The sequence below is a fragment of the Trachemys scripta genome, chromosome 22, assembly GCF_013100865.1.
Source record: "Trachemys scripta elegans isolate TJP31775 chromosome 22, CAS_Tse_1.0, whole genome shotgun sequence".
In the NCBI taxonomy this organism is placed as follows: Eukaryota; Metazoa; Chordata; order Testudines; family Emydidae; genus Trachemys; species Trachemys scripta.
The window spans coordinates 3,722,673-3,737,700 of record NC_048319.1 but is presented as its reverse complement, the minus strand read 5'-3'; the positions used below and the strand labels follow the sequence as shown (position 1 = coordinate 3,737,700).

Here is a 15,028-nt window from a genome sequence, read left to right as displayed (position 1 = left end):
CCTTTGCAGCTACCAGCTTGCATTGGTACAATCTAGAAAGACTACTTCTTAAAGAAACTATTTTCAAAACTCTGTATGTGTGAGAGGGAGATGGAACTGTGGTTGCTTTATCATGGGAAGAGATTAAATCTTGGAGCATCCTACGCACACGCTCTCTCTAGTCAGACTGTATCTAGAAAAGTGCCAAGTCATAAAAGTTAAAGCTGTGCCAAGCACCCATATAGGCAATCTCAAGGAGGCAGATTGTACTGCGGGGAAGCAAAGGCTTTAAGCTTGTGACATTTGGGTCTCGTGAGGGTAGTGTGCGGAGACAGCTGATTAAGCTTTTGTAGGATCCCATCACTTTTTAATTCCAGATACCATGATGCCCTGACCTGCAGAGTTATCTGAGTTTGGATTTGGGTAGTTGCAGGTGCCACCAGTTTGGGGCAATATCTACTTTCTGTTGTAAACCACCTGGATTTTCTCTCTGTGGCTTTTCTTGAGACACCAGCAATTTTACATGAGCTGACTTGCTTCCACCTGCTTAAAAAAAAAAAAAAAAAAAACTTTGCCTGCTCTTTTAAAATACTGTTGACTACAAATTCTCCAGTAATCGTATGTTAAGGGTTGGTACCTTGCACTGATACTTTCCAGTGTATAGGGAAAGAAACTTCCAAAGAAACTCCTCCCTACTGCATTAGGGAGTAGTCTAATAATAGAATTAGTAATGTTGGCTGAGACACCATTTGTTTTTCTTCAGCATTCAATGTTACAAAACGAAATTCATGAGTAGAATTTGTCATGGATCTAAAAGTTCAATGAGGATTGCACAATTCTGCCAAGCAAAACATGCCCAGAGCATGCCATTCTGGTCTAGAATACACCCTTTTAATGTCTATATTTAGACTGAGAGGGATATTTTTAAGCAGGACAGATGCCTGTTTTTCCCTCTTAAAAAGAGCAGTTTAGTGTCTGCTTTGAAGCTGTCTGAGTTGGAAAAATTGTGGATTAAAGCTAGCACACCAGGATTCCCGTAGGTGGCTGACTAGAGATCCGGGAGTGTGGTTCATCTCCAGCCTGGTGCTTGGTCTCATTTTAAGTTCAATTGCAATGATCAGGGGTTTGGCAATTGGTGTAGGAGTTGCAAGATGGGAGGCAGTGTTTACACCATCCCTCCCTCTTGTCTCAGTTCCCAACAGTTTCCTTCAGCTCGTGGATAAGTCACTGTCAGGAGATGCCAGTAGGCTCTTTCGGTTGACCCCTCTGTAACTGCCCTGGGGTAATACAAATGTAGCAGCAGCCTGTGGGGCTGGTCAGTGGCTGGTATTAGGGAGCAAAATTTGCCAAATGGGTCAGGCTGAAACTGTGGCAGAAGGTAACACAACTGCATATTACATGCTGCGTCCATGATTGAACACCAGGGGACTGCCAAGTCGCTCATCAGAAACAGACTTGGATGGCAGTAGCAGTGGTTTATTTTAATTTGAATAAACCTGCCGATAAGTAGATAGCACCCAACATTGTTTTTGTTACTTTCTGGCCATTAAAAAAGGGCATTCAGTTATTCTGCCTTGATTGCCCTGAATATAACTGGCTTCTGCTCTGCAAATTCGTTCACGGGGTGAATGTAGTAGTCCTGGACAGTTAAATTGTTGCCTCAGCTTTGCTATGCGGCCCCTTAGAACCATGTTTGTTCTGAGCCAGGCTGCAGCCGCCTTAAAATCCAAGGCGGTAGCATGGTTGAAACCTTGCTTGTGTCTGCGCTGCATAGCTAAACAATACTAGCTGCGGTGGAGACTCACCATGTCTTAAAAGTCCCCCAGTGTATTTGACTTTCTGCAGCATTCATGTCACAGTCCCTTTTGCATTGGACCTTCCATCCCAGGGCAGCTGAGCAGGTCACGCTTCAGAAAATGGACAATGAAATCCCTTAATGTTGCTTTCTGTGACTCTGGACCATGCTGCCACCTTTTCTGAAACATGTCGCCTCCACTGGCGCTGCGATTGTGTACTTGGCTTTCATGTGCACTCATGTCCTTCTTTTGCAAGACCTCATCTAAGACACATGCTCTAAATATCCATGTAATGGCCTTGCATCAGCTCATCTGACTTGCTTCTCTGCTTCTTGTCTAGCACTGGGCTCCTTTCTGGTGTGAGAGCTTTTTCCCTTGTTGTTCCTGCAGTCTGGAAGAACCTCCTTGGGTCTCCTCTGCTCCTTGACTATCCATCTAAATTCAGATCCCAGTGGAGACTTCCCCCTTATCAAGACGTTTGAGCTTCTTACTCTGCTTTTCAAAGGCCCCCATTTAAAAATCGCGGGGAGGGGGGTGGTAATGTATGTTGTTTTATATTGTGCTAGTGCCAAAGGGCTCTAATCATGGATCAGGGCCCCACCGTGTGAGGCCCCATACACACAGAGCAGAGAAACAGTTACTGCCTCAGAGCGTCCAGTCTAAGTATGAGATGAGACAACAGGGAAACACAACTAAGAGACCAGGAGAGTGGGAACCTCAGGAAACCATGAGACTCATTTAAGTAAAAATGTTTCACCTACGATAACTGAAAAAATGTTCCTGTTAATTTTTCAGTCTGTTTAATTTGTGCATTTGGTAGCACTTTCTGCAGTGTCTTTTCACTTTCCTCTCTAGTTAGTAAGTGTCTCCCTTGCTGAAAAGACCCTTATAATATATAAACAGGAGCACAGGAATTACCTTTTCTTCAAAATGTATCTACTAAAGGGAACTTGGGGAAAAATCACAACATTGTACCTGGGATCTCTTCCAGAATGGTTACATGGGTGTCTTGTTGCAGTTCTGAACAATGACATCTTATATGTTGCATCAGGTTCAGTGTGAAGAAAAGAAGTGGACGAGAAGGTGAAATCCTGCTGTTTTAAGACTCTCCCTGTCCAGCTTTCTGAGAGGATGTTGCACAGAGTGAACCTTTTGCTTCTTAAATCCAACCTTTCACGCTCTCATTTTGCTTTGTTGTAGCGTTCTCAAGTGCTGGGGGCTAGAACTGATGGCAGACAATGTCAACAACTAACAACATAGCCCAGGCCCGGAAGCTGGTGGAGCAGCTCCGTATCGAGGCTGGAATTGAGAGGATTAAGGTGAGAAGGGGATTGGGAGTATCGTGCACGAGTAACCTTTCTCTCCGTGGCTAGGAGGAGGGGAAGAGCCTGTGCCAGCATGGGCTATGAAAAAATCAATGAGGTCCTCTTCATGTTGCTATTGAATCAATGCCTGTTGCTAGCAAGTTTCCTCTAACTCCTGTGCACAAACACCATTCGGGAATGGCTGCGTGTTGCCCCTCTGTTAACGGCTGCATATTGCTCTGTTAACGCTTGTTTGGAAAAACATTCAGTCACCATTACAGTCATGCTATGGGCAGAACCAATTCTCTCAGCTCTGCGCTGCAAGCACCCTGTAGCAGACGCACATGCTGCTGTAACCTCTTCAGTGGACTTGGGTTTTGCAGCACCTGTTAGTGAATTCTCCTTCCTAAATGAGTACTGCACAAACCATCTACCCTGCCTGAGCGCCGTTCACAACCTCAGCCAAAGGGTCTCTGGCTGCACTGCTGTTTCTCTGTCATTGCTGTGTCTTAGAATACAAAACAAATGTAACATCTCTGTACGTACACACACACACACACACACACACACACGTGTTAAACTCTGATGTGAGGCATTTTATCACAGCATTCTTGAAGAGTTTGTTTTGGGCACAGGGAATATGCCCTCTGCGCCCTCTTTCCAATTCCCAGGAGGCATGGTGGGTGTGAGAGTGGATCCTTAAGGATTTTACTCTGTTCTGGGCTCCATGCTCCTCTCAGCCCTCTGGGAGGCTGCAGTGTCTCCATTGAGCATGTGATTCCCAGTGGGCAGCTTCTGCTGAAGGATACAGCTGCTAGTTCGTGCATTAGCACCTTGTAATAACTGGCCGCAGTCATTCCTTATCCTTGCCTACAACCTCCGTCATCTCCTGTGACTCTCCTGACCTCCCCACCCCAATGAACAAGACACACAAGGTCATTCTTAGTGCCCTGGAAGAACTGCACTTGTTGTCCAGATGGCCAGCACTGTCACGCTAATCTGGAAAACGACTTGCTTTGTATGCACTGGTTTTTAGGGGCAGAAAGGTTGTAATATTTCTGCTGTCAGTGGCTTGAAGTGAAGCTCCCAGGGAGCGGAGGGAAGGTGGGTGGCTGGGGAACTGCAGAGAAGTGTTCATGAAAAATCACTTCCTGTCAGCAAGCAGAGCAAAAAAAGCCTTTGGATGGCAATGAAAGACACAGTAAAAACTAAAATAATGGTTAAATATACATTAATTCCTCCTGGTTTTAAGATTTAAACACTTCCTGGTTGAAGAATGTTTTCTTTGACTGTCAGTTCCTGCAACTCTTGCAGGGATAGATTCATCATCTGGAGCTTTTGATGGGCAGGGGAAACTGCTTCTGCTTTGGAATTCCTCTTTTAAATCCAGCCTGAGGTTTTGTAGCTGTTTTTAGGGGCACCACTTTCCAGACTCCAGTGATGCACTGATCTGAGAGGCCACTTTGGGGAAGACGCAACAAATTACAGGTCTCTCTGGCACAGACATTGCTGAGTCTCCAAGTATTACTAAGCGTCTCTGACTTTCAGATCCAAAACCATGTGTGGTGAAGAGCAAGAAAGGTGTGGGTATAGTTACCTGCCTTTGTGCTTATTGTAGAGCCTTTGCTGGGGGAAAGAGCAGCAGCAGCGGGACTGCAACATACCACTATGTAGCACGTATGGAGAAGATGTGCTGTCTAGGCCAACTTTGGTTTTTTGTTGTTGTGTTTTTTAAAGCCACAAACCAAGCCCTGTCCAAGCAATCGATCTGCTGGTCCTGTGAGAGAGTGGGTCAGATGCACGATTCTTGCCTCCCCCACATCTTTTTTTTCCCTTCTATATCCTCCGTTTTTTTCTCTGGATGTTTCACAACTAAAATGAGTGAAATGTCTATCTGCATTGCAAATAAATGTGGGTGAACTCCTGTTTCTATTATGGGAGAAAAGGTGGGCTTCCGCGAGGAGTGATTACTGAAACGTCAGCTATGAAGATAAATGCAAATACTATGCCAGTCCTCTGACGCTCCACTGCCAACATTTTGTTGCATGAGTTGGGAGAGGAGAATGGCAGTATGTTCACCCCCAGCTCCAGGATTAGATACTCTGAGAATAGGGCAATGAATGACTTCAGCTGGACCTGACACTGTGCAGGTTTTATGCTTCACCAGCGCATCACAATGCTGATCGATTGCACACTTCTCTCCTGTTCATGAATAACTCACTGTGCCATCCAGCCTCTCTAGTTTTCACACCTCTAGTACAGAATATCACCTAGCATCATAGAACTGGAAGGGACCTCGAGAGGTCATCTAGTCCAGTCCCCTGCACTCGTGACAGGACTAAGTATTATCCCCGTTGTCTCTCTTCCTACTCCCTTATTCAGTTCATTTCAACTGTTTATAGATCAGTTAAAGATTTAGGATCACTTCCAGGGCTTTCAAGCCACCTACTGTCAGATTCCTGTCAAGATAATCTCTCTCCTCTCCCTTTGCTCTGGAATTAGGAGTCATTACTGTTCCTTAGAGCCTCATGTCTGAGTAGTTGATTTCAGCTGGAGGTTTGACCTTGTCACTGATTGCAGAAGAGAGAGTTACTGTCCCCTCCACATATTCGGTCAGGATGGCTAGTGACAGTTGATGTTCAAAACCTGACATGACTCCTAGGCTTTCAGGACTTTTTGTATTCTTGCACTAGTCTCTGAGACTCCAACCACGGTTGTGTACTAGGTGCAGTGCAAATAAATAGTGATGGTCCCTTCCCTCAAGAGCTTATAAGAAGACAGAGGGTAGGAGAAAGTTATAGCTGGAGAAGTGAGGCACAGATTAAGTGAGTTGCCCAAAGTCACAGTCTGTGGCAGAGGCCGGAGCTGAACCCAGATCTCCTGAGTCCCAGCCCAGTGCCTCCAGCACAAGGCCAGCCTTCCTCTGGCTCTTTGTACACTGAGTTGTTGCTAGAAAGTTTAGAAACTGAAATGCTCCAAATTGCTGAATCTTCCAATGTGAGCTCCTCTTCTGCAGGCTGTACTAGGATGTATCCTGACTGCATCCTGGGGTGAGGGTATCGTATAGGCTGTCTTCCTCCTCATAATTATTTACTTAATTACTCCTACCAGTGAGATCTGTTGGACTAAAATCCTCTCCCAAGGGCAATAGTGGAAGTCTCTTTGCTTGGGTCAATTGTACATGGTGTGGACAAAGTACTAAAAAGCAAATTAAAGGACCATTGTGCTACCCAAGGATGTGGGATGGAATTAAATTTGATAGGTCTTTTCATTCTTAAGTCTGTGATTGTGGGTAGGGTTTGCAATGGCACGATCTGATGCTGAAATAGAAACCTAGAATAAAGCTATTGAATATGAATAATTCACATCTGGGACCAGAAGAGACCTCCGTGTGATGTGATGAATCTATATGTTTTGTGTTAGCCTTATGTACAACCAGCTATTAAGTCAATAGCAAGGGATACAGTGTTAAGTACGGTCTCCAAAGCTGACGAAACCTCCCTGACTTAAACCTAACCACGTATCCCAGTCTTCTAATTACTAAAAGGTGCATCCAAGTTAGCCGCCCTTCCATCTAGTGTCTTGGTTGGGTTGTTACTCTGGGTTCCAAGTTCTCAGAATAAATCTCTGAACTAAAATAAGCAGAATCTTAAGTAACAGCTTCTAATGCTTTCAGTGCTGTGGTTTTCATTTTTAGCAGCAGAGGATGACCACTTCCAGGCATGTATTCTCTCCTAACGTCCTGAAAGATGACAGAAATATTCCCCCATCCCATAAGTAATAATTTAAAAAATCAATCTCTCTCTCGTTCTAGTAAAAAGAGAGAGAGAGTTTTCCCTTATGCTTCAGTTTATTTTTATACTTGAGTCTTAAGCATTTCTTTCCACGCTCATTTCCCCTTTTTATTTCTGGTGATCAGTTTTGTAGAGTTCCCATAGTGAAACGTTGGACTTGTAACTTCACCACCCCTAAAATTCCAGTCTCTGTCGCCTCCTTAGAATACTTGCTGGACATCTGTATAACTCAATGTTTAAGAGCAGCTGGTCTGGTGCAGGCCGCGTGGGTTGAGTGCTGCCCATGAGGGGAGTTTGTGGGGATATCCAAGGCACTCTCACTAAACCTGTTCTTTCTCTCTGAACATTTAGGTCTCCAAAGCATCTTCTGAACTAATGAATTACTGTGAGCAAAATGCCAGGAATGACCCACTGCTGGTTGGAGTACCCGCCTCGGAGAATCCTTTTAAGGACAAAAAGCCTTGTATCATCCTATAGCTTTCTTCACTCTCGCGTGCACACACACTCTCAGGCAGGGCACCGTTCTGTATCGATTTAAACCAAGTCCCAAACTTAAAACTGCGCAGAGGGATAAACACTAAATGTTGGATTCAAATAGAACTTAAAATCTCAAATTGGAAGTGTTCAGAAAGGGGCTCGGCTGCTCCTGGGCAGTTTCCATACTTAGAAGGGTTCCAATTTAAAAACCCGTCCGGGCAGGCGGGCGCATTATTAATACTAATTCTAGTTTCAAGGGTGGTGGGGCAAACAAGAATTGAACTGCATTTGCCAGTGGGATTCATGGCCTCTTAAAAAGATGGAGTTTTGACCTTTTAAAGTATTTGGGCAAAGCTTTGGGTGTGCTTTTGATTCAATTATTCCAGTTGACGTATTCAAAGAATTTCAGTCTGTTTGCTCTGTTTCTTGGGGAGGGTGGTGGTGGCTGTTTTAAAAAAAACAAAAAAAAAAAAAACATTAAAAATGGATATTATACATTAGTCAATTCAGAATTAGTGGTGGGGGAGGGAGAGCAAAGTGTTTGGCAGCTGCATTGTAATGTGTAACGAAATCCATGAAACTTTCTCTCTCCATGAAATGTGGCATGTGGTTCTGAAGCATCATATGATCTTATGGTATTTGTTACAAACGAATCCCATTGTGGGGAGTATACTTCGTAGAATAACCCATCAGCCATGAAAAATGAAATGACTCTCCTTAAGTCGGGCTTGGCCCAAGGCAAAGGAGATGTGGGTGTTTACACCCTCTGGTTGCAATTTGGATTTTTAGTTCTGTGTGGTGTTGCCACTATTTTCCTAGCAGAATTGCGATGTTGAGGGATTCGTTCTGTTCTGCAGTATCCTGTTACCACTTTTCTATCCTAGCCATTCAGAGATTCTAGGTCCAAAACACTAGAACTGGCCACTATTAACCTCCCAGCTCTCTTTCCCTCTCATTAGTCGTTAACATGAATCTGTTGCATTCAAACCTATTCGGGGAGGAGCGGGGCGGTTTCAGGCTGTCGGGAAAAAATATTAACTCCAACAGTTCCCATCCCTTGGAACTATGAAATGTAACTAATTTTTCATTTACCAACATAACTACAGGCACTGCAAATTTGGGAACAAACTCGACACAGAGCAGGCCAGGGGCATGGGAGGTAGTCGCTTCTCCTTTGCCTGTGTCACCTGCTGCAGGATATAAGCGATAGTAGTAACAACTGGGCCTTTTAATCTGCTTTGTGGATCCTTGCTGCAGCGTGCGGGTTCTGAGCACTCCCTCCCCTGCAGTGCAACCCAAATGGTGCTTGGGAGAAAGCTCAGAGCTCAAGGAAGTACTGCTGCCTCTCCCGTGTAGTTAGATCTGTCACCGGGGGTGCATGCTGGGACCGTTTTATAAGGACACAGCAGAATTCTGCACAGTCCTCTGGCAGCAGCAGGTTTGCTTACCAGCTTATAAGAGAACCTGTCCAATCCTGTCGGCTTTACCTAAACAGTCAGGCCTAGCTCTCTTCCTACAAGAGAATACCCAGCTTTCCACGGAGAACCTGGAGAAGCAGGGGAGTGGCCCGCTTCAGAGGGATGGACAAGCTGCTGAGACTGCAGACCAGTTACTCATTTCTCATTTCTGATTTAAAATGGGAGTTGAATACCGGCAAATTCAAGGTGCAAGTACTAATCGTTTTCACTTGACTCACAGGGTGTCCATTTATACATATTCTTGCCACGTTTGGGTCCAGATTGCGTTCAGGATGAGAAGGAAAAAACCCTCCGATACGGAATCCCAGGAAGGCTGCCGCACTGAGCCATTTCCCCAGTGTTTTGGGTCTGTTTGAAATGTCCAGGCCTTCAATAGCCCAGTGTTTTGCATTTTTGGCACCCTCAAATGATGGCAGGCCAGAGAATGCTTCCTGGCGCCAGGTGGATCTCTGTGCGCTAGACAAGAAAAGCTAGAGGAGAACCTGGGTTTGAGCTTTCATGGGAACGCTGAGGATTTTGGCTCTTCTGAGGTGCAGTCTGGGGGAGGGAAGATTTACATATCAATAATGGAGACTGCACACACCTTTTAATAGTAAAATGAGCAACCGAGGATCTGCCTTGAGCCCAGCCTCGCCAGGCACTGCACCCTGGTTACGTCCCTGGCGCTCCTGGAAGGGAAAAGCGTTGCAGCATGTGACGCTCTTGAAGGCAGTTCCGGAGCCCAGGCTGGGCTCTGGATTCGCGATCCTGGCATGCCATCCAACAGCAGTTACTTGGAGTGAAACGAAAGGTGGGGGAAGGGGGAGCTAGTGCCACAATACAGGCTAAAATCTGTAGGGATAATAGCAGTCATTGACACCAGCCCTTTGGCAGAAACCTCGTTTAGATTCTTTACCACTCAGTGCACACACAGTGCCTGGCTGCTTGGGGAGTAACTCTCAATCTCTATCCATTCAATTTGAGATTTACTACTGAGGAGGGGGGACCTAAGAATCGGAGTCTGCCTCTCCTAAATGCCACTCCACTCTACCTGCTCATGCGGCTGATTGACAGGGCCGGCTTTTGACAGGACGGGAGCGCCTGTCATTGCAGGAGGGATGCGCTCTGTTGATCTCGTGGGTTCCAGATATTTTGCCGGCAGCTTTTTATTACATGATCGTTTGCCTTTTTAAACAATTTTTTAAAACAATCACATTTGTAACACTACTGCAAACTGCCGCACATACCGTACGTCGGGCTGCTGCTTTCACCTAGCTTTCTGGGGCCTCATGCTGAGCTGAGCAAACTTTGACCTTCCACTGGCCTTTGCAAGGGCCCTGGGTTCCAGTCCTGAAATCAGCCAGCAGTCTCATAACGAGTTGCTGACTCCCTTTCCTGCCCTGCCTTCACTTGTGTGCCACAGGAAGTGGGCAGCAGTGGGGAGGGTATTGCTTCCCTCTGCAATGAGCCTTCCCCAGGGCACGTTCGTTAAACGCCTCTGGGCTGGCACAGCATTCCCGCGCCTCTCCCTTGCACTGTGACCTGCTGGCTTGCTGTAGGCCGTCCAGTGCACAGTGTTCAGCTTGATCTGTTAGCCAAGACACCCAATGGGCCTCTCCCGGGGCAGCCAGCTGCCTTTGGGGCTTCCTGCAGGCTGAGCGATGCCTTTGTTCTCCTTTATCCAATGCGGTTTAAAACTCTGTCGAGGGTTACTCCTGTCGTGGGAAATTAGCAGTGTCCCAAGGGGTGTCTGGGTTTCTCTCCACTGGGGCTTTCTCCCGTAGATTAAGGATTCCTTCTGTTCTTAACCTAGTGTGGGTCCAGCCTTATTTTTCTACTCCAGATTGCTGATTCTTCCTTTACGTTAGAGAACCATGTATGGTGCTATCCTGGGCAATCTAGGCAGATGCATGCATTTCCGGGTCAGCCAGAAGACCTGGGTTCTTCATGTGCATCGGAGAGAGCTAGTGGCAGAGGTTACTGCAGAAGCTATCCACTTCTACTCCACTCCAGACCCAAGCGAAGGATGGGCCAGTCTCATTAGCTTGCACAGCCTGAGGAGTCTCCCAAAACCTACCCCTCTGAGGTTGATGCCATCCCTCGCTCCACTTCCAGCAGCCCTTTCGCGTCCCACACCACTGCCATCTCCTCCCCAAAGCTCTTTCAAATTGTCCCTGAGTCAAGCTCTCACCCCCTGTACCATTTCTGCAGGGTTCGTCTTCAGAAATCCTACAAACTGCTGACCCTTGGTTCCCCCACAGGTCATTCTGCTGTTGAATTCCGCCAGCCAGTCATTTACTAGTTTAGCAAATTAGTGTCGATCTTCCTTTTCTTTCTCTCTGCCTGGCATATCCAGTTCGACACCTTCACCTAACCTCCCTCTGTCTGAATCCCTCTAACGTGCCAGCTGGTTTGATAACCGGAGAGGGTGGTCCTTTACATTATGAACCTGTAGTGGAGTTTAGCCTGTGCCATATTATCCCACGTGTGGAGAGGGGCTGCGGGGGAATGGTCTTCTGGTGCAGGACACAATTTGAGAAGGTGGGGGGAGATGGGAAGGGGAGAGGGGACAGGACACATGTGCCAAGCAAAAGCCAATTCCTTTGATTCATACAGTCGATGTTTTTGTGGTTTCCCCACAAGAGCTATGCAAAGAATATGGGGAGGAGGGAAGCTGGGGGCAGCTGGCAGCTCGGGCCCCACTGACCCAGACCACGTTTTCATGAACCCTTCACAAGTGCATGCCCTGTGCTGTCAGGAGTCCCTGCCTCTCCTCGGTCTCCACCGATGCCGATGGCGGCGAATGGAAGTCCTTGGCACTATGTAAGGGGAATGGGTAGGGCAACGGCAGCTGGGTCTGAACAGCTATTTCCGAGTGGGGCGGGAGGGTTGGAAGGAGCCTTGCCACTTGGTGTCTGATGTATCTGCAACTGGTGACTTGCCTCTAGGTGGAGAAATCCTCAACCGGTTTTAGTTTTTCCTTGTCTGAGTAAATGGGTGATCATACTGTAGATGTTTTTGTATAGCATAAATATAAGTGCAAATTACAGTAGCTGCTTGTACTTTGTTAGTGCATTTGCCAAAAAAAAGACACTTTCAGGACTTTTTAAGTGCTCCGAAATGTAAAGGGGGGAGGAAGGTTGTGAACTGAATCTGTGGCCAGCCAGCCGGTGCCAGCTCAGCACTTACTCCACAAAGGCCTTTTTGGGTGGCGAACACATGCCCAAATTGGTCTGAGGTTTCTTTGGCATGTGGTGAAGCCATTGCCCAAAATAGACAGGTGAGGGATGTAATCTCTAGGCCAGCCCATTCCCCCTGCTCTTGGAGGGCTTCCCACTGGGCTAGCAAGTAGCCAGGGGGCTACCCTGCTGTGTGCCAAGTATCTAGGCCCCAACAAACAGGCTAGTGACGCAAGAACGAAGGCTGCATGATGCCTCTAGCTGGAAAGATCAGGCAGTTCTCCCGCTCCTGGAACGTCCCTTACGGCCTTCCCCATAGATGGTCTCTGTACTTGAAACCAGACATTTGGTTGCCTAGGATTTGGGAGTATTTCCCATCCAGCTCCCTTGTTATAGGAGCCCCCCCTCCAGTGCTCTGCCTCTCCAGGATGCGTCTTTGGTCCTGTTCCTCTTAGAATAAAGGCAGCTTTCCGTACCTAGCTCTGACCAGCATCCTTACCTGTTTGAGCCAGGCTTATCCATTAGGAGAGCAGGCCCGCTGAGCACTTGGCAACAAGACCGAGCAGCAGGGCTTGCTTCTGTGCCCCCTTCGCACTCTGGTGCACTGGCACGCAGCAGCCCCGTGACAAACAAGAGCACTGAGCTCTAGGTGCTTCGAAAAAGCCAACCCCTTTGATACTGTAGTGATCTCTGGGCCTCAAGCACTGTGTCCATCTCCTTCAAGTCACGTTCCAGCTGTGTGAGGAGTGTTCCGCTCATTGCCCTTCAGAAATGCTAATGGGGAACTCCTCACTCTGTGCCCAGTTCTGGGAAACAAAAGTCCCTCTTCCTTTTACGAGAACTTAAAAAGTCAACTTTATTTAACTAGAGTAAAAATAACGCCTTTCCGTCATCAAACAGAGAAGCCACGCGTCTGACACTTCGCGCTCTTCATTTCTCTCTCTGGTTTATTATTCTGATTATTATTTTTTTTTGCCAAACTCTGATATTGTTGCCAAATGCAAATCAAGGGTTGTAAAAACTGTATTTTAGGAAGTAATCAGTGTATGTAATGTAGGTTCTTCAGAATGTCTGCATTTTTGGATCTCTGGTTTTTATTTCTGGTGTGCCATAGACCAATTTCTTGCACAGTGTTTAATATTTTGTGGAATTGTTGTTAAAAAGTGAATTGATAACACAATAAAAAGGCTCACTTTTCATTTTACCTGGTCTGCTGTTTATCCTTCATACAGCCACCTGCACTGAGACCCCATTTCTGCTAGCCAGCCACAGTTCCTGAAGACTGAGCAGAGTATTATCTTGAATGCCAGGGTACCAGAGACTAAACACAGCCGGCTCGATCTGCAACTGGTGAAAATGAGAGCAGCTGCCCTAACTTAAGTGCCCGTTTTCACTACCTGAGGATCTGGCCCCGTATGAACCAAATTGAAGAGACTGTTACTGTTGGCTATGGCTAGCCAGCATCACTTTGCATTTGTATTGTGGAGGTTTTAGCCCCAAATTCCCGAAGTGCTTTACAGGAATCTCTTCCGCCGTTGTAGAATTGCAGCAGCTCTGGGGTGGGATATGACAGCAACAATCCTCCACAGCAGTTCGGGGCAGAAGTGAAAACACATCTTCTAGCTGAAATGGCAGGAGACGTGTGGGAGGGCAGTAGACTAGACAGTGCAGTGTGAGGTTCCTCAGCCCCTGCTCAGTCACTGCACTCCAGCACTGAGCTCCCTGCAGCAACCCTGCGCTGCACCATTCCTAGAATCACTGAAACTGGTGAGAGCAAAGGTGAACTGACCTCCATTATCTAGTTCAGCTCCCCCGCAACTAGTGCAGGCTTGGATCACGGCGCACCTGCCTGATTTCCAACACCTCTTCCTGCCCTAGTCTAGGGAGCCAAGAACCCAGGTGACCCCGCACCGCAATCCCTTGCTATTCCAGCCCCCAGTCTTCTCCAGGAGTGCTATGTTGTGCTGAATGCTCTGGTGTGGGTGTATCCCCAGGAGAGACTTTGACCACTGGGCTAGTGCTTGTTTGTGGTGCAAACCAGGATTTGAATCCGTTTCTCTAAAGAAAAATAATCGGGTTTTATTTCTGGTTAAGCACCTTCCCGATAGCAAATGGCTTAAAAACCAAATTGGGTCAGGCATTTCCTTCTCTTATCACCGCTGGTTCCTACTCTGCAAACCTCCCAGGATTGTCCAGAGGGGCCCAGCACGGCCTGACTTGTAGGTGTTTCAAAGCCACTGCAGCTAATCAGACTTACCCGGGATTCTCCAATAACCAGGCATCACTGAGATGAGACATTCCTGAAAGGGACTGACCCCTGCAGGGAGATACTGGGCCAGATCTGCATCTTCTGCAGTCAATTGCACCAGGGCAAAATGTTTGGATGCTGCTAAATGCAGGTTTTAACCTACTTTTCATTGGTTTGGGCTTCCTTCTTTTATAAAGTCACTAGTCAGATTATCATCTAAGTCGTCATCCACATCAAGTGTTTATTTCCCTGGGGAAGAAACAGCTGGAGCACGGTAGCCAACCCCTCTGGCTTGTGCCCAGTTCTGAAGTCAGGATCATTGAAGAGTTGGAGCATTTGGAAAGCATGTTCAATCATCAAAAATCATTCCCGTCCAAAGCAACTGGGTCACGTTCCTGATTGATTTCCTTGCAGAATATGCCTGACTTGTGCCTGTGGTAGCACCTTTCACCCAGGGAGCCTCAAACTGCCCAGTTCCTGGGAGGCAGTGATGGGTTTAAAACACTTCTTACCCCCATGGAAATGGAGAGTTACAGCAAAGTGCCTTGCCCCTGCAACGCGTCTCTGGAACAGGGATGAGCCCAGAGCCCAGGCTGTAGGTCCCTTACTTGAACTTAACACCTGGCCCCTCCCAGAACCCCAAGAGTCCTGATTCCCAGCCCCTACTTGGTCTAACTGCTAGGCAAAGCTGTTTCCCCAGAAGTGGGGATAGGACCCAGGAGTCCTGACTCCCCCTAGATTATACTGCACCCGAGCCAAGAATTCTGGGAAATCTCCTGCATTCAGTTGCACCT

The 15,028-nt window shown here is 47.0% G+C and overlaps 1 protein-coding gene across 7 annotated transcripts in view; it reads left to right on the top strand.

Moving 5' to 3' along the window:
• Positions 1–13,190, top strand: part of GNG7 (G protein subunit gamma 7) — a 131,053-nt gene extending 117,863 nt beyond the window's left edge. For all 7 annotated transcript variants that reach the window (XM_034755535.1, XM_034755531.1, XM_034755534.1 and 4 more), the window contains 2 exons: positions 2,976–3,094; positions 7,225–13,190. In XM_034755535.1, the coding sequence (XP_034611426.1) occupies positions 3,014–3,094; positions 7,225–7,350 (207 nt within the window). In that variant the 5' untranslated portion in view covers positions 2,976–3,013 and the 3' untranslated portion in view covers positions 7,351–13,190. The remainder of the gene's footprint in view (positions 1–2,975; positions 3,095–7,224) is intronic.
• Positions 13,191–15,028: the final 1,838 nt, after the last annotated feature.